The 27,538-nt window shown below is 40.4% G+C and overlaps 1 protein-coding gene across 2 annotated transcripts in view; it reads right to left on the reverse strand.

Annotated features, from left to right (window-relative positions):
- Positions 1 to 27,538, reverse strand: part of SMAP1 (small ArfGAP 1) — a 94,512-nt gene that overhangs the window by 66,581 nt on the left and 393 nt on the right. For both annotated transcript variants that reach the window (XM_010565786.1, XM_010565787.1), the window contains exons 2-3: positions 2,842 to 2,975; positions 2,055 to 2,140 (exon numbers count right to left, since the gene is read on the reverse strand). In XM_010565786.1, the coding sequence (XP_010564088.1) occupies positions 2,055 to 2,140; positions 2,842 to 2,975 (220 nt within the window). The remainder of the gene's footprint in view (positions 1 to 2,054; positions 2,141 to 2,841; positions 2,976 to 27,538) is intronic.

The following is a 27,538-nucleotide window of genomic DNA, read 5'->3' on the forward strand; positions in this document are numbered from 1 at the left end:
ACATGCCAAAACTTTTTAAGAAGTAAAATGAAGAGACAAAAAAATGATTCACTGTAGTCTTGGAAAAAACCACTTTCAAACAGGAAGCTAAAGCTGCCATACAAAAAACCATCAAGATGATCCTCAAAGTTAGCTTCTACACCACAGCATCCCTGTGAAGTACAAGGGAAGAATAAAAAAACCAAAAATGCCCAGAAAGGTCAGTCTTGTGATTAAGAAGCAGAAGTGATGGGGGATCTTTAGCAAGAGATTTTGGGCAGATCCCACATACACGTTTCTCCTGTGTCTCCATTCTACTATCCAAAACCCAGAAATAAGTATATTACAGTGCTACAGGAAGTTAAGCGCTATGTAGAAGAACATATACACAAGTGATCATTACATGCAAAGAGGTTTCAGAGTTCATCCAAAAGAATATTGAGAATATTCATAACCAAAATATTGATGAGACACAATGCTGATTTTGTAGTGATACAAAGGGCAAAGAGGAAAGGCAAAAAAGCCCATAACACAACAGCTTGTCATGAATGTCAAGCAGGTAAGTAGCTGCCAAAGTTATGGGGAAATTGAGAAATGAAACAAAAAATGTTGGCATCCTCTCTCCTGGCACTGTATTTTTAATAAAGAAAACATATGCAATGGAATATATTCAACTGACCAAGTCCACTACTTAGAAACTGACAACTGTTCAAAAAGCTATATAATTATTTCAAGGTATACATTGTCAACAAAGGAATTATTTTGAAAGTCTAAAAATGAGACTTTTGTTCTGATCTGACAAGAAAAGCTTAGAGTACAGCATTATTGCTTCTCCTGCAACAGCACCAGTGAATTCAAGTTAGCTGCAGTAAGAACAAAATATACATCTTCAAGATCCACTTTTGAATAAGTTTTAGTCAAAGTATTTCAGTCTTATGGCTGAAAAAGTTCTGGAATATTACAGCTGGAATATTACAGTGCTATCTGGTTCCAGTTACTTTGTTCTTATGCATATGTATGTTTAATTTAAAAGCTACTGCAATATGAAAAAACATATCTGTTTTTCTCAAGTGCATTTTATAATGGAGTCTAACCCTTAAAAAAAATAATCTTCTGCGCATAGCATATTGAGCATAGTATCTAATAAACAGAAGAACCAAAATCACTTTTGGATATAGAAAAGGAAAATTCAGATCCAGTTACGGTTAAGTCCGTTTGTCAGCCTCCATAGCCTGTATCATCATCAGGCTAAGAGAGCTGGGGAAAGATTCAGCTCACTTAACAGTAGGTGTTTAGGATCTCATTACAATTAAAGAGTTCCAGTAAGATCAGGTGAAGCAAATCCTACCTGTGGAGTAACTTCACTAAATCAGGAGCTAATACAAATGTAAATTAATGCCGTTAAACATTATCCTAATGATTCAGTACATTCAAAAAGGTAGTTTTTGAGGAAAGCTATTTATTGGCAGTAGACAATTCTTCTTCCAACCCTCTCCTTCCAGGTACATGGTGATAACCACACACCAACACAAGTGGTGGCCGTCAGGAAGGTTTGGTTTATTTAGATATTCCCATGCTAGTCGTCTTTGCTCACCCACTTCATAGAATGTATACGCTTCAACTCCAAAACATTACAGAACAGTTAATCTAGAGGAAAAAATCCATACTTCACTTGAGTAAGATTCAGTGGCTTATTTTACTTCACCATTCAGCTCATTATTTCCTGTTCAAATGCTTCTAACTTTAGCTGGCAGTTATTCAAGATAAAGACAGAATATTCAAAAGCTCTCTAGTATCACTCTAAACTCCTACATACAGGGAATTTATGAAGTCACCTGTTCTGAAAGCAAAAATAAATGGGTCTTGCCAAATCTCATTACAAAGTAGATTTGCTATAACTGAAGTAATTTAAACCTTTTCTGAACCATTCCCAACTTCCACCGTCATTTCTTATACAACAATATCAATGAAATAAATAAGGTGAGCTGCCAAATGTACCAGTTCCTTGAAACAGTCAAAGCATCTAAGTTGCATTAAAAGTCATTTCAATGTGAAAGCTAAAACAAAAAGGATACTGATCTGTTTGAGGTCTGCGGAAGTTCTCTGGTAGATTAGCTTCATAGAGTAGTCTTGCTTTAGTATTTCCCATTTCCTGCATGCACTAAAGGAAAGTAGTAGAAAACAGTTAGTTCATGTCCATCAATACTTTAAATCCTGAAACAGTCAGAATGCTATTGGTGTGCTTAAATGACACTGCAAGTTTTAAACTTGGAGACCGCTCTGCTGCCCTATGTCTTGGGAGATGCTCCCACATGACAGGACGGCTGCCTGCCAAGACTTGCTGGACAAAAGCTAACAACATAGATGCTGTTTACAGTATAAACTAACCCATCCAGTGAAAGATAAACTTTAATCTCTCAGGATGGCTCTTCAGACCAGGAGGAATAGGAGTAAGAAAATTTATCTGGTAGCAGAAAGAGGCTTCAGACTGGAGCATACCTGGAAAAGCCAGTACTTGGTACACTAAAAGAATGTAATCAAGAATCAGATGCATGAACGCTACCTTACTGTCACCTATGGAAAAGGGAAAGGCTTACAACATGTTTTCTACAGATACAAGAAAGAAGCAGTTTTCAGAGTCCCCATGGCAAGGTACAATACATCTACAATATAAAGATAAGATAGCTAAACCGATTTCTGAAGTGAGTTTTCAGAACTTAAACTCATTACAGTAGAAATATAACACATTAAGAACTACTCTGATTGTAAAACGTTTAAGTTGGGGCATCATGATAAACTCAAATCCTTTCAAAAGGACTCCTGGCATTCCCTCCAAATTGAAAATGTTTTAAGATATTTTACCTGTATTTGCTCTGGTGTCCATTGGTCCAAGTTGACAGACTTGACCCTTGATATATGGACCCCAAGATTTCGATGTATTCCAGCACATCTGATGCAAATAAAAACACCGGTGTTCCAAGAGGCCCATCTTGGACCTAAGGGCAATGGGGAAATAAATTAGTTGTTTTCAAAATTCCATATGCTGTGAAGATTTTCTTTGGCATAATTCTATACTGACAACAGGAATAAATAAGTCTGAATAAAGGCTCACAGCTCTTTGTCTAGGATGTCTATTACTTCTAACAGTCTCCATTGTTAGCAATTTTATTTACAGCTTTCTACTTCTAAGTGATGTCACATAACATTAGAGTTAGCCAGATTAAGGTAGGAAGTCATATGTTGTGTCCACTGGCCTCCACCTCCAACTTCCCCCATCTCCCCAAAAAAAACCCAAACTAACTTTAGAAAGTTGGCTTACTACTAACAACAAGATTTTGCTTACATCTTGAATAATCCTTACAGCTATGTATCAGATGCAAGCATCAAGAGAAATCAGTAGAAGTTGCCCCTTTTTCTCCAGTTAGGAACCTTCCTAAGACATGCACCTCTACTTAACTTGAAATTAAATGCAGGACAAGCTTACATTAACACAACAAATCCTTTAATACCTCATACAGCACAGACTTTACAACAGTAGCATACAAACTCTTACAGAATGATTATACAGAGATTTACAAAACCAACTGATGAAAATATCCATGACTAAGAATGGTAGAAAACTGAATACCCTTGATTACTAAACTACAGCACGAGTTGCCATTCACAGCCCATGATTTTTCTCACAGAATCAGGTTGATTTATGAACATTAGCATTGTTTCTCATCTGCGTTGGCATGTTGAGACAGACCTAAAGTATGCTGGCCTGAACTCCCACTGTGACACTTGGGATGTTTGACTTGAAGTTACTACAGAGTCTCAAATTAAACACATTTATATCGTTTTATTCCAGCTCTGTACACCACCACTATCAAAGGCACTGCTTTAAAGTCCATCTAGTTCTGAGCTCTAAGGAGTTAAGTTTTGACGGTTAAGTAATACTTAACCGTCAAAAGCAAGAAGGCGCACTGAAGAGTTGGAAAACATTTTGAGCAATTATTTTCCAACTTTGTATGACAGATGCGCATCTAGACCACTCATGCAACTCCAGCAGTTTGCATTCTGATATTAATATACTGTACGAACACTTTCCTGGAGCCTAGAAAAGAAATTTATGCCTCCTTCTTCTGATCTTTAGCTTAGGACTGCGTTGGGTTGACCCCAGCCAAACACCCACAGAGCTGTTTGCTCACTCCCCTCTCCTGCTGGACAGGGCAAAAAGAGAAGGAAGGTGAGAAGACTTACAGACTGAGATAACAACAGTTTTAATAAGTTAAGCAAAAACTCCACATAAGCAAAGAAAAAAAAAAAGGTATTTCTTCATTACTTCCCATCATCAGGCAGGTGTCCAGCCACTTCCTAGAAAGCTGGGCCTCAGCACACACAACTTGCTTTTGAAGACAACACCATAACCAAGAATGTCCTTCTTCCTCCTTTCCTTGAGCATTTATTGCTGAGCACATCATCATATGGTATGGAATGGTCAGAGTCACTAGCTGTCCCAGCCGTGTCTCATCCCAATTTCTTGCCCACCCACCCCTAGCCTACTTATCTGCAGGGGGGGGTACAGAACAGGGGAGAAAAAAAAAAAAGCAAGCCGTGATAATGTGCAAGCACTGTTCAGCAATAGCCAAAACAAAGAAGCAGGAGAAACCCTTTCAGTTAGACTCCATTCTTTTGAACTTGTATTCAAAAATCCCAAGACACATTCACAGCTCCCGGGATTTGTTGCAAGAAGCCTTGCTCTTACTAGTGGAAATACTGGCTATGTTTTGGGTAGCCACCTTGCTTTAATTTGTCTTGAACAAGATCTCAAAAAGTCAGACCGCCTGATGCCTATTGCTTGACCTTTAAGACCAAAATGATTAAGATGACAGGCAGTTCTCAAAATAAGTGCTACCATCATAAGATTAGATTTCAGGGGTCAAGAGATCTAGCAGTTACTCATTGAAACCAACACATCATTTCCCACATGGCACTTCTACATTAAAACTACTACTCATCAGGTAAGAATAAACAGTCAAGCTGTTTGCAATGTGTCTTAAAACAGTTCAACAGCTAGCAACCTGCTGACCTGCCTTTTTGTTTTCCGCTATGAAACACTACAAACACAAAATAGTCACCCTGTCCTTACAGTCTGTGTAGATCTATAGTACAGGAAGATCCCATGTACAATTTATACTACTTTAAGTTTTAGTGCTCCAGGATAGAGTTTTGCAGGCCATTTGACTCAACATATTAAGTTTCAGCTAAAGTAGCACACCAGAAGAAACTTAACCAAAAAACCTCCTTAGCCACTCCATTGTAGATAAAGTACCTCACCTTATGCAATTGTTTAATGTAGCCATGATGGTTTAGAAACAAAATAAGGCAAGGTCTTGCGTTCCCAACAGCTGCTCCAGTTTTCCCCCAAACTACCCAACCCAGGGATGTGCCTTCTTTAGAAGGAAGCCAGTTTTGGTCAGGTTACTATAGGGACAGGAGGCGTTTACCTGTAGTATCTATATGCTGTCCATATTTTTATCCTATTGGGTGTTTACACAGCCACTATAAAGTTTTTACCACAACAGAGTTTGTACAACTACACATCATGTGATCTTCTATTCTTCAGGTTCTTCCTCAGCTATGACATCCCAGATAGGCAAGTTCTACATTAGTGAGACAAGACTGGAATGAGGGCTTGACATGACTGACGACTATCTTAACTATCTTAATAAATGAAGAGGGAGATCATTAACTCTGTCGTTTAATATTTTAACTTAGAATTTTGTTAACAAGAAGAAAGATCATAACACAACTTGTGAATTAGCTGGTTTTCTCCTGGAAAAGAACACTTTCGTATTTTCCTAGAAGCTCAGATTTCATTATTTTGTGCTCATTTCTGAAATAACATAGGGAAATCAAATATATTTAAGCAATAAAGTAAAAAATTAAGCAGTGGAGTAACAGACAAACCTGAGGCCAGAAAAAAAATGTTCACTTGTAATATCTGAATTTATTTCAGACTAATGACAATATGCAACATTAAACACTTCAAATGAAAAATGTTTTAATTAATACAAATCAATTACAGCCACAGTTAAGCAGTAGGCAAAAAGTTACAAAATGTTTTCTGTGTGGGCATCAAAGCAGCTGTGCTTCACTTAACCAAACAGTCAACTACAGCTTAGTCTGTAAACCATCCTGTGTGAGAAATGTTTAACAGTAATTTGGACTGATTCAATACACAATTTGTAGTTATCTCAATTCTGTATGAAGTCAGGATCCTTATTTCTGTACACAGGAAATATCTTGCACTTAATAAGACTATTCACGTTTCTTCTCATTGGGTCCTTAAAGATACATTTGTTTTTCTTCATTAAAATTTAGAAAGTAACCTAGTTTATCTGCTGGATGTATTTTGCTAGCCAATTAAGATGACAGACATTTGGCTTCAGAAATGAAGACTGGATGTTAAGAATCTTGATGACTGCTGTTTTATGCTATTTAAGACACCTTTACATGTCAGTACTAATGCCTATCTATCAAGAACTACATTATACAGTGCAACTCCAATCAGCCAATATTAACATGAAATACTGCTTGACATAAATTTTAATGCAATTGTAATGTTATTCTTTTGAAAGCCATTTGAATACAAACTTTCTACTAGAAGAGCTGAGCTGCACTTCAGCAGCTTGATGCACCACTATCAATGCGCCACTCTGATATAAAAATACACTTCAAGTAATTTCTTCAGTCATTTAAGATATGAATAATTTCACTGCTTCAAAATATTTTCAGCCTCTTTCATCCTTTGCTAAAGTTAATTTAAGGAAAAAAGCAATAGGACTTGTGCTGTCCTGAAAATGACCAATGCTTATACTAGAATATATACTAGGATACTGTGAAGTCCTTGAAACACTGTCTGGATGAAGCAAGGAAAAAACTTCAGCAACCCAAAGACAACCCTTACACATGCCAAGACCCTGCCTTCCAGGACATAGCTGGACATCTGCCTGCTGATAGGAAGGAGTGAATGACTTTCTCTTTATGCTTCACTTGTGTCCACAGCTTTTGCTTTCCTTATTAAATTGTCATGATGTCAAGCCACAAGTCTTTCCACCTTCCTTCTATCTTCTCCCATTCCACAGGAAAGAAGAATGCATGAGGGGTAGGGTGGGCGTCTGGCTGCTCACTGGGGTCAACCCACCACATCCGCTACTACATTAGTTTGCGTTCAGGAACTGTACGCCAAGTTTGGAATGGAAACTAGAATTCAATTAAACTCTCAGGAACAGCACCAGTTGTGACACATTTAGAGTATTTAAGGAGTCCTTTATTAAAGACAATCTAGACTCTAAAAAGGAAAGAAATATGTAGCCACAAGACAACATTTCCCAGTATGTCTTTAAGTTTTTAGAATTGCTAGGTAACTTGTAAATTTAAGTAACGACCTGAAGAGAGCTTTTTCCAGTTACAGCAGACTTCCACGCCAGTATAGTTATTGTACAGAACAAACATTCTCCCTACTTGCAGAAATACCTATAGCTACTAAAATACCCTAGAACATTTCAAAAACTGACTTCAGCTGTTTAAAGCTTAAGCAATAAAGAGCTTGAAATCATTTACATAATTTTAGATACAAGTCTTCACATAAGTCAATTTCAAGCCAACTTTTAAATTGCTGAAAAAGTTATCCATCTTCACATGATATTCTTTTATTCAAAAATGCACTTCAAAGTGTGAATTTTGTGAAAAAGGTATCATTTTTACATATTCTCTACTGAGATGAAAGCTTTTGTCCCAATGTATTTCAAAAATTTTCCCACACTTCCCCTCTTCAGGATATAATTTTTGATGAGGTATTTCTCCTCCATATTTTTTAAACTGGACTAGTACCTTGCATGTCCTTAAAGTGTGTGGATATACTCCTTTATATCCCTTTCTTCCCCATCCGCATAACTCATTCAGTTTGGGCCATATGTTCTACTCCATTATACTAGAAAGCTGACACTGCAAGAAAGAAGATGCTGCAATAAATGTTCACAGCATTGCTGACACACCCTGCTAATTTAATTAGAGCTGATAAAACCAACTTTTTGTGGGTACAGCTGATATAGATCTTGGGGCAAGAATAATGAAAGGAATGGTAATGCTGAAGCTAGTATAGTGCATTTCCAAAGGAAACACAAGACAAAACACATTTGTTTTTAGAAGTCCAAGGTTTAAGTTTTATTCCAAACTGCTCAAATTTTATTTTTATTCAGTGGATGCAGTCTTGTACCGTGTACAAAACAAGGCTTACATGATAGTGCTCATTTAAAATACTGAGAAAAAGGTACTTTTACCTGCATTACAAAACCCATGGAAGCCTCATATACTGACTGTATATGAATCCAAGCAGTCAATACAGTGTGAAACATTGCTTTAGCTTTCTATTTGATTAGTTTGTATAAAAATCCTTTAACTGCTTTAAACTTCTCAGTCAACATTCCATCCCCTACTCAGCTTCTACCTGCAGTAAGAAATTAGTGAGAAAGGTTATACACTACCAGACTGGGCAGGAGTAGCAGTACCTGTCACACAAACAAGTTAAAAAAAAAAGAAAACAAACAAACAAACCCACACCAAAAACAGGCAGTGGAGAGCAGCACAAAGTAAAAAGAGGGAAAAGGAAACAAAAGTACTGGGATATGACCGAACTGGGAGATGTCCACAAAGGAGCAAGTATAAGATTATTGCAGATATGACTACAAAGTAGGAAAATGATGGTGGTTGCCTCCCTTACTGCAGTAATTCAGAGTTTCTTTCCCTCCATCACTCCACTACCATCTGTTCAGGTTCCTGTAACTGCGGGTTAATACCAAAACACTTCCTTTTGCTGCAGCACAGGTGGTACCCACTCATACTAAACATCTCAACTTACAGAGAGCAAACAGAGGTCAGAATTGGGGTAAAAAGAGCAAGCACACAGCCTTTCAATTTCATATTTGCATCAAAGGGAAAGGTGACTCTTTTACACCTCAGCAAACTACTCTGAACCCCTTACACTATGTGCATAAAACCAGTTAGCCAAGAGACTAATAAGTTTGAGACAAAGTTTTAAATGAAGAAAGCTTGTCAAGCCTAAGTTTAAATAAGGTTTGTATTACAGAGGCACATAAAAACATAGTTAGTTTTCACTTTACATTCTTGCAGTTACCAATTAGCAATTCTACAAGGAAGGAAGCCAAGTATTACATATAACAGAGCACTAACTGCTTTGCATTTCAATATAGTCTGTAGCAAACTTATCTTGGGCCAACATCTTCAAAGACTTCTGACTGACTACAATTCTTCCTTTCACTCAACTGCACCCTGCTTGTCCTCTGACCATAAAGCACAGTGAAGTAATTTTAATTCTCTTCTGTTTCTCCAAATTCTGCTGCTGGTTGACAGACTTTATTTGTCAAATAACTGGCTCCATCTTGTGGAACAGAGAATTAACTGCAAGAAAATCTACAAGTCTCTTCTGATTCATCCCGAGTGGTTGCTAGCCAGTTCCTAAAAACTATCATTTTGGCCAAAGACTTACCAAAAAGCCCTAGTGGTTGCATCAGTACAAGCATGCCCATGCAGTGCTCATTCTCTCTGCATTACTCCCCCATGCAATTCATACTGCACAAGTGTTCTGCTACTCAAGATTTCAACCAGGTTATCAATGAATATTTTCCAGAAACTCCTGTAATTCCTACAAGCTGAGATACAGATAAAGATCATGAAGAGAAGACAAGCACTCTTGTACATCAGATACACAGAAAAGATGGAAAATGAGCAAGCAGCAGTTGTATTTTGTGTAATTCAACACAAGAAGAGCTAAGTAACACAGTCCCTCCTCCAGTAGCTACCCAGGGAAGAACAGAAGAACAAGGCAGAACTATAGTGACTCCTCTGAGTTTTTCTCCTTGAAACATAATGCACTAGAGACAGGGATTAAGTCAATGTGATACTAAAATGCTCAAAAGCAATACAATTACTATCATCCATTTTCCGTCTAATCCTGCTGCTTCAAAGACCATCTCTTACTAACTTTGTTGAAGGCAGCTTAGTTCTCCCCCTGAAAGGTAGAATCACATCCACCATCTCCAACCATTTTTCAGACTCTCAGTGGGGTGGGGAAGAGGAAAAAAAAAAAATCCAAGAAAACACACACACACTCCCCAACACAAAAAGCTTAACTGCAATGTTAGTCATGTCCACTGAATTAGAGTTTGTGAATTAAAGAACAAATCTTAGAAAGAATAAAAGATCTTGCAGATCTTGCATAGAGATCTTGAAGCAAAGGAAACTGCAAGAACCACAGCACAAGAATCTTTATTCTCAAATAAAATGTTCTTCCAGGTCCTTGAACCTTTAGTCTTTTGAGACTACTGATATGGGACTATTTACCCATCACTTGATCCACTGAATTAGTTTCTGATTAAGCAAAACAAACAGCCTGAAGCACATTCTTGTGTCACATCTACTCCCCATTAAGCTTATTTCTTTTCCTCTACAGTAGAACAGGCTTCCTTGCTTTACATCCACACCCAAAGACTAGGAAACTCACACAATTGCAGTCTTTACATGCTTTTCAGAAGTCAAAGTCTGTTTATATAAACCAGTATTTTGCTGCAAAGGCAACAAAAGGCTGTAGCTTAAACATATCTCTAGTCTTTAGAAGTCTCTTACAGCTGGCTTAGTAAGCCTGTGTTTTTATAGTCAAGGCCAGAATTTGAGAACTTAAAATTTGCCACATTAAAAAAGTGGGGGAGGAGTTCAACCAAGAGGGGCTATTTTAGTAGCTATAAATAAAATCAAACTCAACAGCATGAAGTTGCACTGAAGGCAGACAATTCAAGCAACTAAACACACTGTTCCAGAGCCCAGCTTGACAACAGCTGAGATGTGTGGTTCAAGGTATATTGCAAGAACAGTGGGAAGACAAGCCTTAGAAGCATCACTTGGCTATTTTTAGCCAGTGTCTGATAAGTGGTACAGAGTTTCAGGGACAGAATTCCGCCAAGTTTGTCTTTTCTATCTGGATAACCATTTTTCATTAAAAAGTCATCAACAAATCCATTAAGCTCAGTCCTACTCATAACTCCAAAGAGGCTGTGTAGAAATATTCAGAATAAAACTCTTCCCCTGCACAACCTGTCCCACCTCTAGAAGAGAGAGAGAAGTATGTATCAACCAGTTTCAATTATTCCTTCAGCTTACTGATCCATTTGCTTCAATAGCATCATTTCCTGTTAGCAGCACTTGGTACTTTCTAAAAAAAGACAAGGTTATGTAGTGTATTACAGTATTAGTAGGAAGCTTCTGGAGCTGGTCTTGACTGCAATTTTTCCTTTGTCAGCAAGGAACTGCTAAAAGGCTTACTGTTTTAAGTGTACAATTTATATTCCTTTTATATGCAGAAATAAAAGGAAAATTGGGGAACAGTGAGCTCTTACAAAATGTTTTCTTAAGTTGATAGCTAAGCATCAAGTAAAAGCATCACTGATAAGAGAAAAAAAATATGTGTAGATCTATGCTACTCTGTCAGGATGTAGCAAGAGCCCCCCTGCATAACCAGGCACAGGATAAAGGTTATTAGAAGCATGTGCTGCTGCAAAAAAAGTCTTCAGCCAGCAATTGAATTTCTTCCTTTAATGATGACGAAAACCTCAGAAATAAAATTTGTTTGCAAGATGGGTTTATAATATAGCCTGTTTGCCATAAACAAGAATGAAAGGTTACCCTTCTCCATCAGAGACAAGTTACCTAGTAATTGCATTAGTCAGCTTCCTTTTACCATTTTTACTCAAATACAACCGAAGAGACTCTTAAGTAAACACTCCCTAAACTATACAACCTCTGTGCAGCCCTCAGTGACTTGAGAGGTGCCCTTCCTTGTACATTCTGTATTACAAAGCAGGTACATGCACCTCCATGACCTCTCCCACGTGAGCCTATGTTTGAAAAAGATACAGAGAGAGAAACCAGAGATCCAAGTCTGTAGACAAGAAGCAGAGTGCCAAATTTCAGGCTCTGGACTGTAGAAATACACCGAAACCATCTGTAAAGACAGGCCAGTTAGTTTCTTGTACCAACCTTCTCTGCTATGCTGGTTTGTGCTGGGGTAGAGTTTATTTTCTTCAGAGGAGCCCTGTGTTTTGGATCTGGGACCAAAACAGCGTTGGTAACACACCAGTGTTTTAGCTATTGCTGAGCTATTGCCCTGCCAGCAAGTAGGCTGGGGGTGGGTAAGAGTCTGGGAGGGGACACAGCCGGGACAGCTGACCCCACTGACCAAAGGGACATCCCATACCATACATCGTGTTCAGCAATAAAAGACGGAGGAAGAAGGAGGAAGGGGGGACATTCAGAGTGACGGTGTTTCTCTTACAAAGTCACCGTTAGGCGTGATGGAGCCCTTCTTCCCTGGAGGTGGCCGAACACCTGCCTGCCCATGGAAAGAGGTGAATGAATTCCTTCTTTTGCTTTGCTTGTCTGCATGGCTTTTGCTTTACCTATTAAGCTGTCTTTATCTTGACCCACGAGTTTTTTCATTTTTACCCTTCTGATTCTCTCCCCCATCCCACTAGCAGGGGGGGAGAAAGTAAGCCACTGTATGGTGCTTAACTGCTTGCTGGGATTAAGCCACAACATCCATGTTTGCTGCAGGCTTACTCACCTACTCTCCTCCCCTACATGCTGTCTTCCCTCACCTCCTTCGTGGGTTCAAGAGACCAGACCAAGTAGATTTTCATGCTGCACTATTCACCCCCCTTGCCTACAGAGAGCCTATCTGCTCACCCCCCAAACACCGATATATTGCAGTTCTCGGGCACGGGAAGAGCCTACCATGCAAATGCAACCCCATTCTTGGACGATCCCCAAGTTTTACTGTAACAACATTATTAATCTTCAGAGCTGCACTTTCTGTGGACCTCAGGGTATTAACTTAACAAAAGACCATGGCAAAGAACAGGCTGAAGAGGACAGACAGAATCAAGCCTTTCCCCCACTTCGAACTCCAGTGGCATGGACATAAATCGTTTCCACAAGTCCCCAAGACTTGCATGCCAGCCTAGCTGCGCCCCAATACCGTACTCTCCCAAAGTCTCAGCAAACAGCTCAGACCTTGGAGTGCTTCAATACCCATCCTCGTAGCTGGGTTTGGGCCAATCCACAAAACACAAGGTATGTGCTCAGTGAGATGTTTAACGTCTGCTAGTTAAAAGATACAGCTACTGTATTTCCTCAGCCAGCGAATAAAAACTATAAAATAATTTAGGTGTGAATGGACTTCCTGAGGTCATTTAGGCTAACTTGATGCTCCAAATTAGGTCTAATTAGACCAATCTGCTCAGGGCTTTGTTCAGTTACCTTAGAGGTATTCAACACATGTTCCACCACCTCTCTGAGGAAAACTTGGTCCAGTATTTGACCACTTCATGGTTTAAAAAAAGAAAACTTCTTTATATCCAATCACAATGCATCATGCCACACAAGGCTGAAATGTGCTTTGCATTCTTCTAAAGGCAGCTTCTTGCTTACTAAAACTATGGCAGTCTGCTCTGAGATGATACTAAATTAAATATAATTCAAATTAACACAGTTAAGCATTCCAGCATGACAGACAATCATCAACACTCAGACATCATACACCATTCTATCAGCTACATCCAACTGGGAAAGGAAGAAACAAATTTACTTTTAAGTAGTGTTCTTCACAGCTGTTTTAACTAGATTTGTGTTACACAAAGAAAACCCTTGCTCTCCCTTTTTTTGAAAGTTATTTTTTCCAAAATGATTGCAGAAGCTGTGGCTGTAAAATATTTTTCCTCAAAATACCATTTTCTTCAGAAGCAGGAAGAGAAACTGAATACAATACCAAAGTACTCAGCTGCATTTAGTCTGGCATACAGAATTGTGACTAAGTGTTCAGAGTGGAATTAAGGTTGTTTGAGAAGTATCAGTTCTCAAAAAGGACTCCCAAAACTTTGCAGGATCCTCTAGCATGTGACCTTGGATCTGTCGTATTTTTTGAAGCCTTATTTAAGACCAAACACTTGACAGAATCGTTTCGCTGTATAAACATATTTTTGGAGTAACCTTTTTAAACAGGAACATGAACATCCAAACTCCACGGAAATGGCAGTGAACAAGACACATGTGAAGGGGCATTTAGTATCGCTTCTCTCAGAGGCTGCTTGCTATGGGCTACAAAACACCCAGAAAAGTGAGCCAAGGCTTCAGAACCTTTACTAAAGGGAATGATAGTTACTTTTTACTTAGAACACACAAGCCACCCTCAGCAGTTGTGCTGGGTTAACCTTGGCTGGCTGCCACATGCCCACCAAGGGGGAGAAAAGATGAAAAAACTCATGGGTCAAGATAAAGGCAATTTGATAAAGAAAAGCAAAGGCCAGGTGCAGAAGCAAAAGAAAGCAAAGATTTATTCTCTACTTCATATCAGCAGGCAATGTCCCAACGTCCACTTCCTGGGAAGTAGGGCCTCAGTACACACAGCAATTGCTCCGGGAGACAAACACCGTAACAACAAACGGCATCCCCAACCCCCTTTCTCTTAGCTTTTATTGCTGAGCACAACATCATATGGTCTGGAACATCCCTTTGGTCAGTTTGGGTCAGCTGTCCTGGCTGTGTCCCCCCCCAAGCTCTTGCCCACCACCCCCAGGCCAGAGGCCTTTGGGGGGAGGTTGGGGAGACAGCCTTGATGCTGTGTGAGCACTGCGCAGCAACGGCCAAAACACTGGGGTGTTATCAACACCATTCTAGATAGAGATACAAAGCACAGCACTGTGAGGGCTGCTATGGGGAAGTTAACTTTAACTCCATCCCAGGCAGACCCAATACAGCAGTTCAGTACATTTAAAGTTGAAAATAACTCACCTAGGCATCACTTGGCAATGAGAGCACAGGCCAGAAAGCCTACACTCAGTGTGTTATTGGCATGTCTCTTCAGTTTAACCACTGCTTAGGAGGGGAGCTCAAATGCACGAGCACATTTCTAATGAAGACATGAAGGTGAACATTAAGTATGGCATTTACCATGTTTGAAGAAAGGGATGTTTTTGTCATCATCTACAGATAACAGGCAACTGAATAAATATCCCATAAGTACATACCCTAATGGAAAAATCAGTTCCTATACTTAAAAGCATCATTACTTGTTGACACACTGGTTGTTTCTAGAAATTGTTGTGAATGACAAATTTAAACACAAATGACTTGAACACACATTACAAGGAGCTTATTTAAAATAATCACTCACAATTGCCACTTTCTGCCATGTTTTGAATCCACCTGCAAGTTCAGCTGCATTCAAGAATAATAGGTTACGCACAATGAATCACTTCCATCTTCTTTTGCAGAAATTCTTATAGGACTACTACTTTCTTTAATCCTACTAATGAAGTCCTGTACTATGAAGCTCTATCCATTTTCATTCAAGCACTTCAGTAAAATTGCATTACAGATTCTTGTTCCCTCCTCCTTAAAGAGGAGGTAGTACACAAGAAGAATTTAGCAATCACTAGCCAAACGTGGAATATCACATTCCTTTTCTCATCCATACAAGAGGGACAGTTCCCCACTCCTTGTCAATATATCCATTTTATTACACAAAATCAGAGCCAGGCACAGCTTTGAGAAACAGAACTGCTCTTTTACCAAATCACAGCTGCAAAGTTAGTTGCTTGGCAACACTGCCTCCAAGTATCACACATGGCTGTCCCCAGCTCCACTCTGACAGGGACTGAGCCACAGTCTCTACCTCTTTTTCCTCCATGGTCAGCCAGAAGTAAATATCTTTCCTCAAGAGAGAGGGCAACTGACAGTCTAGGTTTACTGAGATTGACAGTACATTGACCTGTGCAGTTTTCGCCTCCGCCATAAAACTTCTCACCGTCTCTGTAAGCTACAGAATTAGTGCTCTATATCCACATCTACCACAGCCTTGCAGCATCAGGAGATTCTCTGAACCTCCAAGTTCTTCCTCCTCTTCAGGCTGCGATCCCAGAACACAAAAGCGTCTAGCTCCTCTGGTCAGAGGAACACAGATCTACTCGTAAGTATTTCAGATAAGCTGGAAACAAAGCAGAAATTCAGGTTCTCCAGAGCGGGTCAAGTATCATAACGCCAAGCGGGAACTCCATGACAGTATATACTCAGACATACACATTTATCACCTACTAGAAAGCAACAAGTGATCAAGACAAGAGAGTGGAGGATAAATAAGGGTTAGCATTATACCATGTAATCAGAGTCTACTGTAAACAAGATGAATATGAAACAGGTATCCATTCAAATCTATTTGCCAAGTTTTCACAAAGAAAATGAAAGTTGTGTGTGAATGTTTTTTTGTGAAGCATTTCAAGAGAAAAAATGTAAAAAGAGTAATATTGCTCAAGCCCTCAGCAGATATTAATCAGATAAGAGGTCAGAATGAGAAGAGAACAGAAATCTGTAGTAGTTTGTTTTGCCCCAGGCTTCCAGGGGACATCATTCGTAGTCGTAATACAGAGCTTCAACCAGCGGTTTTAAGATACAAGGAGATTTCTGACACAAGGGACTCCAGTTCCGAGCAACTTTCTACCAGCTCTAGGAGGCAGTTTAAGTTATGAAGGTATTCTAGATTTAAACAGCATCTCAGTTGAAAGATGTCAGTAACCTTTCTATGTAGCCACTCAATTCCCACTTGCTTCAAATGGCCAGATTTGGTTCTTTTTACCTCAACAAGACTTCTATATCAGCTATTTCAAGAAAAGTCAAGACTCTACTACACCCTGTATTTACTGCTGTTTAATCACTTTTCTTTCTCATAAAGGACCTCAACTTCAAACAAAGAATCTATTTTTTATCTATGTATGCAGATGCTTGCACTGGAAAAATAAAAACTTGAGTGGTATCTGCAGTGGGCCTCCATACTGGCTCATAAGTGAAATGGATCTGAAGTAGCTGAAATTAGAAGGGCCCCCTGGAGATCATCTAGCCCAAACCCCTGCTCAGAGCAAACTACAGCAGGCTGCTTAGGGCTGTTCCCAGTCATGTTTTGAGTTATCTCCAGAGATGGAGACTCCACAGCCTCTCTGGGTAACCTGCTCCAATATTCAACCTCTCCTACAGTAAAAAAAAAGTATTCTTATGTTTCAGCAGAATTTCCTGTGTTTCAATTTGTGTTCATTGCCTCTTAGTTCCATCATTAGATACCACAGACGAGTCTGCCTCAGCCATTTTTGCTCCCTGCCACCAAGTATTTATACACATTGATAAGATCTCCCCAACAGCCTTCTCTCCTCCAGGCTAAACAATCCCAATTCTCTCACCCTTTCCTTGTATGTCAGATGCACCGACCTCTTCATTCTAGTGCCCCTTTGCTGGACTGCTCCAGTCTGTCCATGTTTCCCTTGTACTGTGGAGCCCAAAACTGGACACATTACTACAGATGCAGTCTCACCAGTAATGAGGACAGAAGGATTACCTCCCTCCAGCCACTAACGATGCTCTTCCTGAAATTCAGTCCAAGACATTGGCCGCCTTTGTGGCAAGGGTGCATTACTAGCTCATGACCAATTTGTGATCCACAAGACCCTCGGCACCTCTTCTGCACCCCCAGCACCCCCTCCCCAGGGGTAGGGCTTTGCATTTCCCTTTGTGGCCCTTCACGCAGTTTCTGTTGGCCCATTTCTCCAGCCTGTCAATTTTTCTGCTGAGTAGCAGAACATCCATCTAGTGTATCAACCACTCCTCGCAGTATTACCTCACCTCAAGTTTGCCGAGGGTGCAGTCTGTCCTGCCACATAGGTCATTAATGAAGAAGTTAACAAATGTTGGCCTCAGTATCAACCCCTGAGGTAGAGACTGGCCTCCAGCTCAACTTCAAGCTGCTGATCACAACTAAGCCCAGCATTCCAGCCATTTTCAATCCACCTCACTGTCTGTTTATCCAGACTGCACTTCATCAAGTTATCAGTGAGCATGTTACATGACAGTTTCAAAAGCCTCACTAGAGTCAAGGTGAAAAATACCCACTGTTCTCAGCCAGGGGACTGGCTTGGTGCATCGGTCATTGTAAAAGGCTATCAGGGCAGTCAGGCATGATACCCCCCTTTATAAATCCAAGCTAACTATTCCCAGTCATCTTTTCCTTCATATGTTTTCAGGATTATTTGCTCTGTCACCTTCCCAGGGACTGAGGAAAGCTGACTGGCCTGTGGTTCCCTAAATGTTCCTTCTTGCCCTTTTCAGAAATGGGAATGACATTTGCTTTCTTCCAGTCCTCAAGTCCCTCCCCTAGTCACCATGACTCTACAGTTATTTTGAGTGGCCTCAAAATGACATTGGCCAGATCTGTCTGCACTCGTGGGTGCATCTCATCAGAGCCCAGACTTGTGTACATCCAGTTTCTGTAAGCACTCCCAAATCTGATCCTCCTCTACTACTGAGAGTAAGCCCTCCTTGCTCCAGACTGTCCCACTGGTCTCAGGGACCTGGAATTCCTGAACACAAGTCTTACTAGTGAAGACCAGAAGAAGAAGGTGAAGAAGGCACGGAACTCCTCAGCCTTTTCCACATCCCTTATCACCAGGTCCCCAGCTCCATTTAGCAGCAGGTCCACATTTTCTCCAGACTTCTTTTTGCTGCCAATTATCTGTAAAAGCTCTTCTTGTTGCCATTCACATATCCCTTGTCAGATTCAACTCCATGTGGACGTTGTCTTTCCTACCTAAACACATGCCTGGACAGTGTCTCCATGTTCCTTGCAGGTCACCTGTCTCTGCTTCCACCACATATGCTTCCATTTTATGTGCATTTTGTCAGGAGCTCCTTGTTCGTTTAAGCAGGCCCCCTGCTGCCTTTGTGCAATTTCCTGCTCATCAGGATGTGCCACCCAAGAGCTTAAAAGAGTGACCCCTGCAGAAAAAATTAATCAATCAGTTCTCCTGGACCTCTCTATTCTCTAGAACCATCTCCCAAATGATTCTTCCAAGCAGATCCCTGAACAGACCAAAGTCTTCTCTCCTAAAGATTATGGCTGTGATTCTACTCCACTTTGTTCCCTCCTCTTCAGATCCTGAGCTCTTCCATCTCACAGTCACTGCAGCCAAGACTACTCCCAACCTTTACATACTCAGCCTGTCCTTCCTTGTTTGTAAGGAACAGGTCCATCAGGTCCACCTGAGCATCTTCCTTTGTCCTCAACCACTTGTGTTGATAAGTGATCATCAATGCACACCAGAAGCCTCCTAGATTTCTTGTTCCCTTCTGTGCTGTCCCTCCAGCAAATATCAGGCTGGCTCAAGTCCCCCATGAGCACCATGGTCTGTGAATATTAAGCCTGAGTTGTCTGAGGAAGGCCTCATTACTACTTCTTCCTGATCAGGTGGTCTGAAGCAGATACCCACACCATCACCAATGATGGTCTGCCCTCTAATCCCAACCCATAAGCTCTCAACTGGCTCATCAGCCATCTCTGGGCAAAGCTGCACGCAGCCCGACTGCTCTCACAGAAAATGGCAACTTCCCCTTATCGCCATCCCCACCTGCCCTTCCTAAAGCGCCTGTACTTATCTATTGCAGTCCTCCAGTTGTGCAAGCTATCCCACTCTGTGATGCCAATAAAATCATAGCTCAGTCTTAACTCATTTTCACTCTTCCATAATACCTGAACAGTGAAGATGGATTCAACAGTGTTACTCTTCTAAAACCTCAGTGTGACAATATCACTGAACAACTTCACCTGTTCACAACACAAAGTCATTAAATCTTGGGGAATTTAGTTGTGGCCACAAGAGAACAATACAAGCATCCAAGTTCCTAGCATAAAGCTGAATCATGCTCAAATGAACCTTAGTGTGCCAGTCTAGGACAACATGACACCTGAGCTAAACCAATTGCTGACTACTCCCTGAGTAATGGCTGATAATTGACTCTTAAATCCTATAGGGAACATGGATTAAAGAGGGAGTCACTCCTCCAGGAAAAAGGTACTTCCCTAAAAGTCTACTTATCACATACATGTATCTAATTGCTTCCTCTGTATTGTTGACAAGGACTTCTTAAGGCTGCAGCACAGTTGCTATCTTTACAGCATTCAGACCAAAGACGGGCAGATTCACAAGACAGCATGTTTCAGTTCCACAAAAGGAGATTTAGGAACAAAGCAAAGATCAACAGCTGGTACCAATGGCACCCTGCAGTGGCGTCTTTTTCATGTCACTAAAGAGTGGCAGAACCACAGCTTAGGTACCATTAGGAGACACACACCAGTAGCCCCTGACCAAATGAACTAGGGCGTCTCACACTTCAAAAGGTAAGAACATGGTCTCATCAATACTAATAATCACTTTTCAGGAACTGTCCCACCTTTATGGTTCACACAAAGGAAACAGCTTGTATCACCAAGGCCTATACTTCTGAATGTAGGGCAACAAGCTGAAGGATGTAAGGATTTCTGCATCTGTATAATCCACCTCAGAGAGCCTAAAAAATTACAACATAATAAAAAAACCCCACACACGCAAGTCCCACTAATATTTTGAATAGTGGTCACAGAAAAATTTAAGTTGAAAGGGACCTCCAGAGGTCATCTAGCCCAGCCCCCTGTCAACGCAATGCTAAGTTCAAAGCTACATCATGCCACCTTGGGTCTCATCCAATCAAGTTCAGTTAAGTCCTGAAGAATGGAGACTGCACCCACAAAATACCATTTTAAGGGCTTTGGTAAAAAGCATGGAGGCTGTTCACAAAATCTCAACAGCAGGAACCTGTATTTGCAAACAACCTTGTTCTATTACAAGCTAAGTAGATTTCCTGTGACTTATTTCAGAATATTTTTCTGCACTACAAGAGGCAGGAAACAAATCCCTTCCTTAAGGCAGAAAAAACACCACTAGAGTCACCTGATACTGCAACACCCTGCCCACTTAAAAGTTTTAAGCTAAAGATGCCACATCCTCCCAGCAAGAGAGGTGGAGAGCTCTTTTCTTGGGTGAGGAAATTAATTGTAGCTCTTAGGGCCACAACAGCAACTAATTCCTAACAAAGTTTCAGTCTCATGCAACCAGCATCAGCAACAGGTAAAAGGGTATAGTACAAAAACAAAGCATTAGGGTAGTTTTATTTATTAGCAGGGAAGCAGGAAAAAAGTCCTGGTGACACAGTGCCGAGAGAGACTGAAGGGAGTTTCTGGTCCCTTATGGTCTTTGAAGGTGCTATCCTTCACAAAGAGGCCAGAAAAATAACAGTATAAGTACAAAACGATCACTAGGATTTCTAGTGATACAGCTTCTTACTATTATTACAGGTCAAGATATATCATCCCAGTTGCTAAGCTTAAGCAAGACCCACCCTGAATCAAAGCGGTTTGCCTTCATTGTTCCTTGTGGAAGGATATCGCAAAGGCTCAGCGGACAGCTAGAAGCCTCCAGCTGTTGTACCTGTCCATTCATATTCTAGTCTGTTACATTCATATGATCTTTACGAATCTGATCTCACAGCAGCATTACCAAGCTTGCAACAGAACCACACACAGATGTACTAGCAATTTCTTGATCCAAATAACCTGAAGTCACATCTGATATTTGCAACTATACTCACTGGTACAAGATATCCATAGAGCAGCTATCAGCTACTAGTTGGTTACTACTCTGTGTTTGAACTTGAGTACAGGGCTAGAAGTTGCACTTGAGCTGATGTGTAGAACTGACCTCCAACATAATCCAACTGTGTTCCACTTCCCCTGGCATGCTACTTCAGCAGTTTCTCCACCCTAGGAGGAAGACAGGGAAGGTCTTCACCTGGGGAGGTACAGCCGCCGATGCCTCGTCCTAGAGCAAGCTAATACTGTTGATGAGCTGACCCGAAGCACTCTTACACTGACAGTCAGAGGCAAAAGCTGAAGCCTTGCACAGGCTGAAGGCAGTGGGCTATAAGAGTCATCCGTTTGCTTTAGGTTAATTCCTGAGGAAGAAGTACACTATTTATTAGAGTATACAGGCAAGATCAACACAGTGAGAAGACCAGCCATCAAGACAAGTAACACCAAAAGCAGCTTCACAAAAAAGTGATGTTCATAGACATTTAAGGTGGTCTCCCAGCCACAGAAAAGATCATATGCAAGACTCAATTGTCTACAAAAAAAACTGAGTCTGAACAGCTATAAAGATCCATGAAGTATTTCAGGTTTGTTTCAATAGCTAGTTTGCCCATTTCAATTTAAACTAGATTTTTTTCTCCTCCACTGCTAAGAGACTTTGTGTTTGAGACTGGCAAGTTGCTAGGGAAGTTAAAGTTAGGTTTATTTGGAGCCAAAACTGTAATAATTGGTTCTGGCTATGCAAATTTCAATACTGCAATCTTTCCAGTTCAGCCTCTCCCCACACTTCTAAGACCCTATACCTGCTACTCTTCAGACAGAAAAGACCAAGTCTTCAAGTCTTCAGTCATATACAGATATCCAAGAATTGTATAGTACAACTATAAATATTGGAAAGTATTTTCATTAATATTATAATCAAAGTAAGCCAATTTTAATCTGGTTGAACAACAGTGTCAATGTGAGTTTTTGTACTAGGATTCTGGTAAGAGATAATTTAACTATGCTTACTTCATGCGTGATAGTGCTTGAAGCCAACATTAAAAAACAAACAAACAAAAAAACAGAGCACCTCCTCTGATACAGAAATTTATTCACCATTTCTGAATGCCCAAGACATCGGCAATTGTCTATACAAAGGTCTGCAAGCTTCCAATTATGTTATTTTAACTTTGTTAGTTGTTTTTTTTAAAAATCTAAAGCAGTTGACAACTCGGGTAATTGCCTTCTTGACAGAGAGATGAATTTACAAGCAGACTTCAGTAGTCAATCTATTTGTACTGAAGCCAACATCCAAATGCAAGCATAACAGAAAAGGTACATTAGACAACAGTCACACTGGTTTTGAACACACCTCTTTTGTTCAAACATCATTAGAAACATCAATATGAGTCTCACAGCCCACATTTGCAAAGACAGTCACACTAGACCAAGACTGATTGCCTTCAGTTTACTTTGCAAGCCTACTTGCTTAAATGGCTAGTCCTTTGATACTGCTGAATATCTTGTCCCCTTCTGAGAAAAAACATGTCCTTTTGTGCTTCATCAAACTCTTCAACTTCCAAGTACTCGATTCTGTATTGTTTACTATCAGCGCCCAAATAATACCAGCCTTGCTGCCAAGCAGTAACAGAGGCCTAGGAGACTTCTGGCATGTTATAACTAGATACTAAGTACATAGAAATAGCAAGTTATAGCCCCTGTAGTCAAAGGGTTGCTGACTGAAATTAACAGTTTTTGATTTTGGCTGCATTTGACAAATCTCTAAGAGGCATTACTGCTTAAGAGATTCAAATATCAGCTTTAGAACAACAATAAAAATGCCTTTAGTCTCCCTCTACAGTGAAAGGGGAAAAAAAAAAGTCACATGCTTTACAATAGCTTTCAGCAGTCTACAGACAAGACAGATAGACAAATCTATAGCTATTTCTTTCTCCCAGATCCTTCCAATTCTTGCTAGCTTTACCTAGTTACACACACAGAAGAAGCACAAAGGAATTTCAGTTGCTTACCTCTTTCAAAAATTCAGGATGACTTAAGTTACTGCCAACATGCCTTACTATTTCCTACAAATATTAGAAATAGTAGTATAACTACATCTCACTAGTATAACACTGGAAAGACATCTACTGCCTTATGTAGATGGCTGTTCAGATAGGGATGTAGAAAACAGTCAGTACACAGACAAGCCCTGCCTTGTCAAATGTCATTCCAACTTCATCACTCTTCCAAAAACCTCAGTGATTGCAAAGACAGTTCCAGAACCTTTGATTTTTAGGCTTCTTCCCCACAGAGGTGCCATCTAGTCTTTCCGGTAGCTGCAAGACTTACGCTTCGAAGATGACATCTGGCAACTACCGTGCGGCCCTACAGCAGGTAGTTTCCAACATTTTAGCAGTGACAATCAGATTCATAGCAACTATTTCAACAGTTAAAAAGGCAAATACAGAATAAAAAGCACTACCAGAAACTGTTGCCAAAGTCAGCAATCCTCATTATTGCTTAATGCTTACTCTGGCAGATGTGTCCTCAGCTGTGGTCTCCACCTTCCAAAAGACTTGCAGAACAAAGCTGTCTAATGTATCTGCATACTTCATACCTGAAAAAGTAGGCCAGAAACCAAAGGATGGACTTGTTCTTGATACAAGACCACTAATAACAACAGCAAGATTATTTTGAGGAAGACCAAGAGATAGCTTTTTTAATTCTTACACAAAGCAAGCATGGAATAATAGTTTCAAGCATGCACCTTTCCTATTTCTCACAAGCAATGCAGACAGTGGTCATAAGCTGAGAGAGCAAGGAGAACTAATTCAGTAATTTAAGACTGAATCAGCAGCAGGACAGCAGTAAGTTCTGATGAGCTTCTTTTTGATACAAGAAGTAAAAGCCAGCAGAGAAGCTTTAATGATGTGAAGGAAGAGTTCAACAGCGGCTTTACAGTAGATACAATCAAAGCAGTAAGTGATAAATATGCCAATAGGACCACATTAAGTTTTTTAGGGTCAAAAGGATGTTTATAAGATTTTAAATGATATCTAGCTACCTAAGAATTCCCAGAGCCTCAAAGAATAGCAGTTAAAACAGATAGACAAGTACAACCTGCAAGATTTCAACATCCCTTGGATATGACTATCTGAACAGAAGCCTAGGGTAAATATAATACCTGAGGTTTAAGATGGACTACAACATCTATGGTGAGAGGAAGGAATTAGCAATGATAGCCTCTTAGCTTTGGTTAAGAACCCATGCTGAATTGCCAGCTATCTGAAAGACCATACTAAAAACAACGGCTTTAAATATTGCCAGAATAAGACCCAAGATACAACTGCAACTCAGTTAACACAACCAGAGTTAATCACGAAGATAATGTTACCCAACAATTAGGTGAACAGGATTAAAGCAAAAAACAGAACTCAGGGGTTCCTACTGCACAAGAGAAAGGAGGACGACAGACAAAGAAGCAAAGCTCACACAAAAGTAACAGAAACTGGACAGCATTTCAAAAAAAAAAAGAATCAATTACATGAACAAAAGGAAAAACATATGTTCTAAACATATGTTCTGAAGCAGGACTGACACCAGAGAATTCCTAAATATTTTGTCATGAACAGTTTCATGTTCATGTCTGTAGAACCCAGGATGAAGAGAATCTCTAGTGGAACTGGCAATAGGGAACTCCAGACTAATGACAAACATGACCAGAGATGAAATGGATGCTGTTAGTGATGCAAGAGGTGAAGGAGACTGTCACAGTCTGGGGAAAGCCATGCAGACAGCTCACAGACTCTGGTTAGCGAAGAGAGCCATGTTAAAAATTGCTGCCTCAGACATCACTGCATACCAGGACTAGCAAAACTACAACTTTGCCAGACAGCAGCAAGTCATGAGCACTCAACCACCATGGATTAAGTGTGAAACATATTAGAAAAAAACAGCTGGCTGCAACTGAAAGAAGTATCCTTCACTTTTCCTTTTCTTTGGGTCAACAGGAAGTTTCAACAAAGACTGATAAAAGGAGGAAGAGTTCAACAGTGGCATTACATGCTCATGGCAAGCTTGATTTTCAACTAAACAACTGATCGTGTTTTTTCTTCTGAGCCACATGTCTTCTGGAAGTATACATAAGTCTAGACTTCAGGGTGTAGCAGAGGCATCTCAAGATTGTTCACACAACTGTCCTTCCTAGAAGGAAACTTCCTAAACTTAAGGAAAGGAATCTACACAGAGTGTCCATATACGACCATCTCTAAGTCAAGTGCCTCTAGACCAGCTGAAACTAAAATAAGTTCATCATTCCACACTCTCCCCTCCAACTATAAGAAAACCATACACTTAACTACAGGAGTACAGGCAAAGGCAGATGGCATTACAAAGCTAATACAACACAAGACTTAAGAACTGCCAGAACAGGATGAGACCAGTGCAAATTAAACTTGAAGGGAGAAAGAGAATAAAAATAAAACCAAAAAACACACAATTCCCTCAACATTGTAAGCTCACATCGCATCACACGGTATTTTCATGTCAGCCTTCCTGAGGGACAGCGTGAAAGCAAGCCATGCCTCTGGCATACAGAGAGACAGCAAGGGAGATGTGGGGTTGAGCAAAAGAGAAAACGGAATTCCTCAGAAGCGCAGTCAGATTTCAGTAAGGTGGCTAAGTAAAATAATTTACTAGAAAGATGGAACCTGAATTACAGGTACTAGCAAAAGACAGCCTGGTCAAGAGATTGGTAGGTCCTCCCAGAACCTGAAGAGAAAAAAACCCCAAACTCAAGATACATCAAAGCTTGAACTTATGAAAGAAAGCTCTTGTGACAGAAGAGAGGTATGAAAGTATCAAAGAAAAGTACAGTGGATAAAGATACTCAATAATACAAATATAAGAAGGAGGAAGCTCAGAGCGTCAGCATTGCTGAACTCAAGTGCCAAAAGATACCAAGGACTACAGAGACTTACAAACGATACTTTGACCAGGCGATGATTAGAAAGAGGGAACGCAGAAGACGGGACAAAAATTAGTTGGAGAATTCCACACTCTGCTGTTGAGCAACCCAGCTCCAAGGCCCACACTATGAACAACACACGTATGGAATTCCATCAGCAAACAACTCCGAGCAACATTCAGCATGGAAACCTCAAGGGCCAAAACCGCACAAAACATACAAGCATGATTTTTCCAGAAAACCACCGGTTACGAGCCTTTTACATAGTGACCACAAGTCTGGGGGCAAGAACAGCTGTGCTAGAAAATGATTTTAAGAAGAGTTACTTGCAAAATATAAAGATTTATTATCTTTGGTGTAATCCCTACTATATACTTCTTACGGCTACATACTAGGAAAAAGAAGTCTTATTTCTGCGTTTCTGGTGTATCAGATAACAGCATTGTGCAAGGCACTGCACAATTTATGTCCATGGTAAAAAAGTAGCGTGCACAGATTGGAAAGGGACATTACACAGTACCATTTCTGGTTGCTCAAACCAGCTCACCATAGCTAACCTCCCGCTGAGGCGCAGAAGGACTGAACAAGGCAACTGTGGAGCTAATCATACAGCGCGAACACCCGGCTGTCGTTCAGGAAGTATTATACTTAAAACAATAACTTGCTGTGCAATCATCTTGTTGAGGGTAACATCTTAATGAACCGACTCTAGATGAAAGAGGGATGTGCTGCTACATTTTTTCCATTTCAAAGCCACAGAACCCAAGGCAAACACAAACGCAAATACAGGCGTACTTTGGTGCGGAACAGAATTACCAGACCAACCCGAGGTTAAGATTTGACAGCGATACGATCTTTAAAATCCCATTCACCACCACAGCCGGATCTCCGACACGACTAACGTCCAGGCTCGCAGAGCCTGGCGCTGGCGGGACTGAGCCGACACCGAAGGGCATTGCTTCGGGCGCCCAACACCCAACGCCTCGGGCACCTCCCCTCGC

Source organism: Haliaeetus leucocephalus, unplaced genomic scaffold (genome assembly GCF_000737465.1).
Source record: "Haliaeetus leucocephalus isolate CR32 unplaced genomic scaffold, Haliaeetus_leucocephalus-4.0 Scaffold195, whole genome shotgun sequence".
In the NCBI taxonomy this organism is placed as follows: domain Eukaryota; kingdom Metazoa; phylum Chordata; class Aves; order Accipitriformes; family Accipitridae; genus Haliaeetus; species Haliaeetus leucocephalus.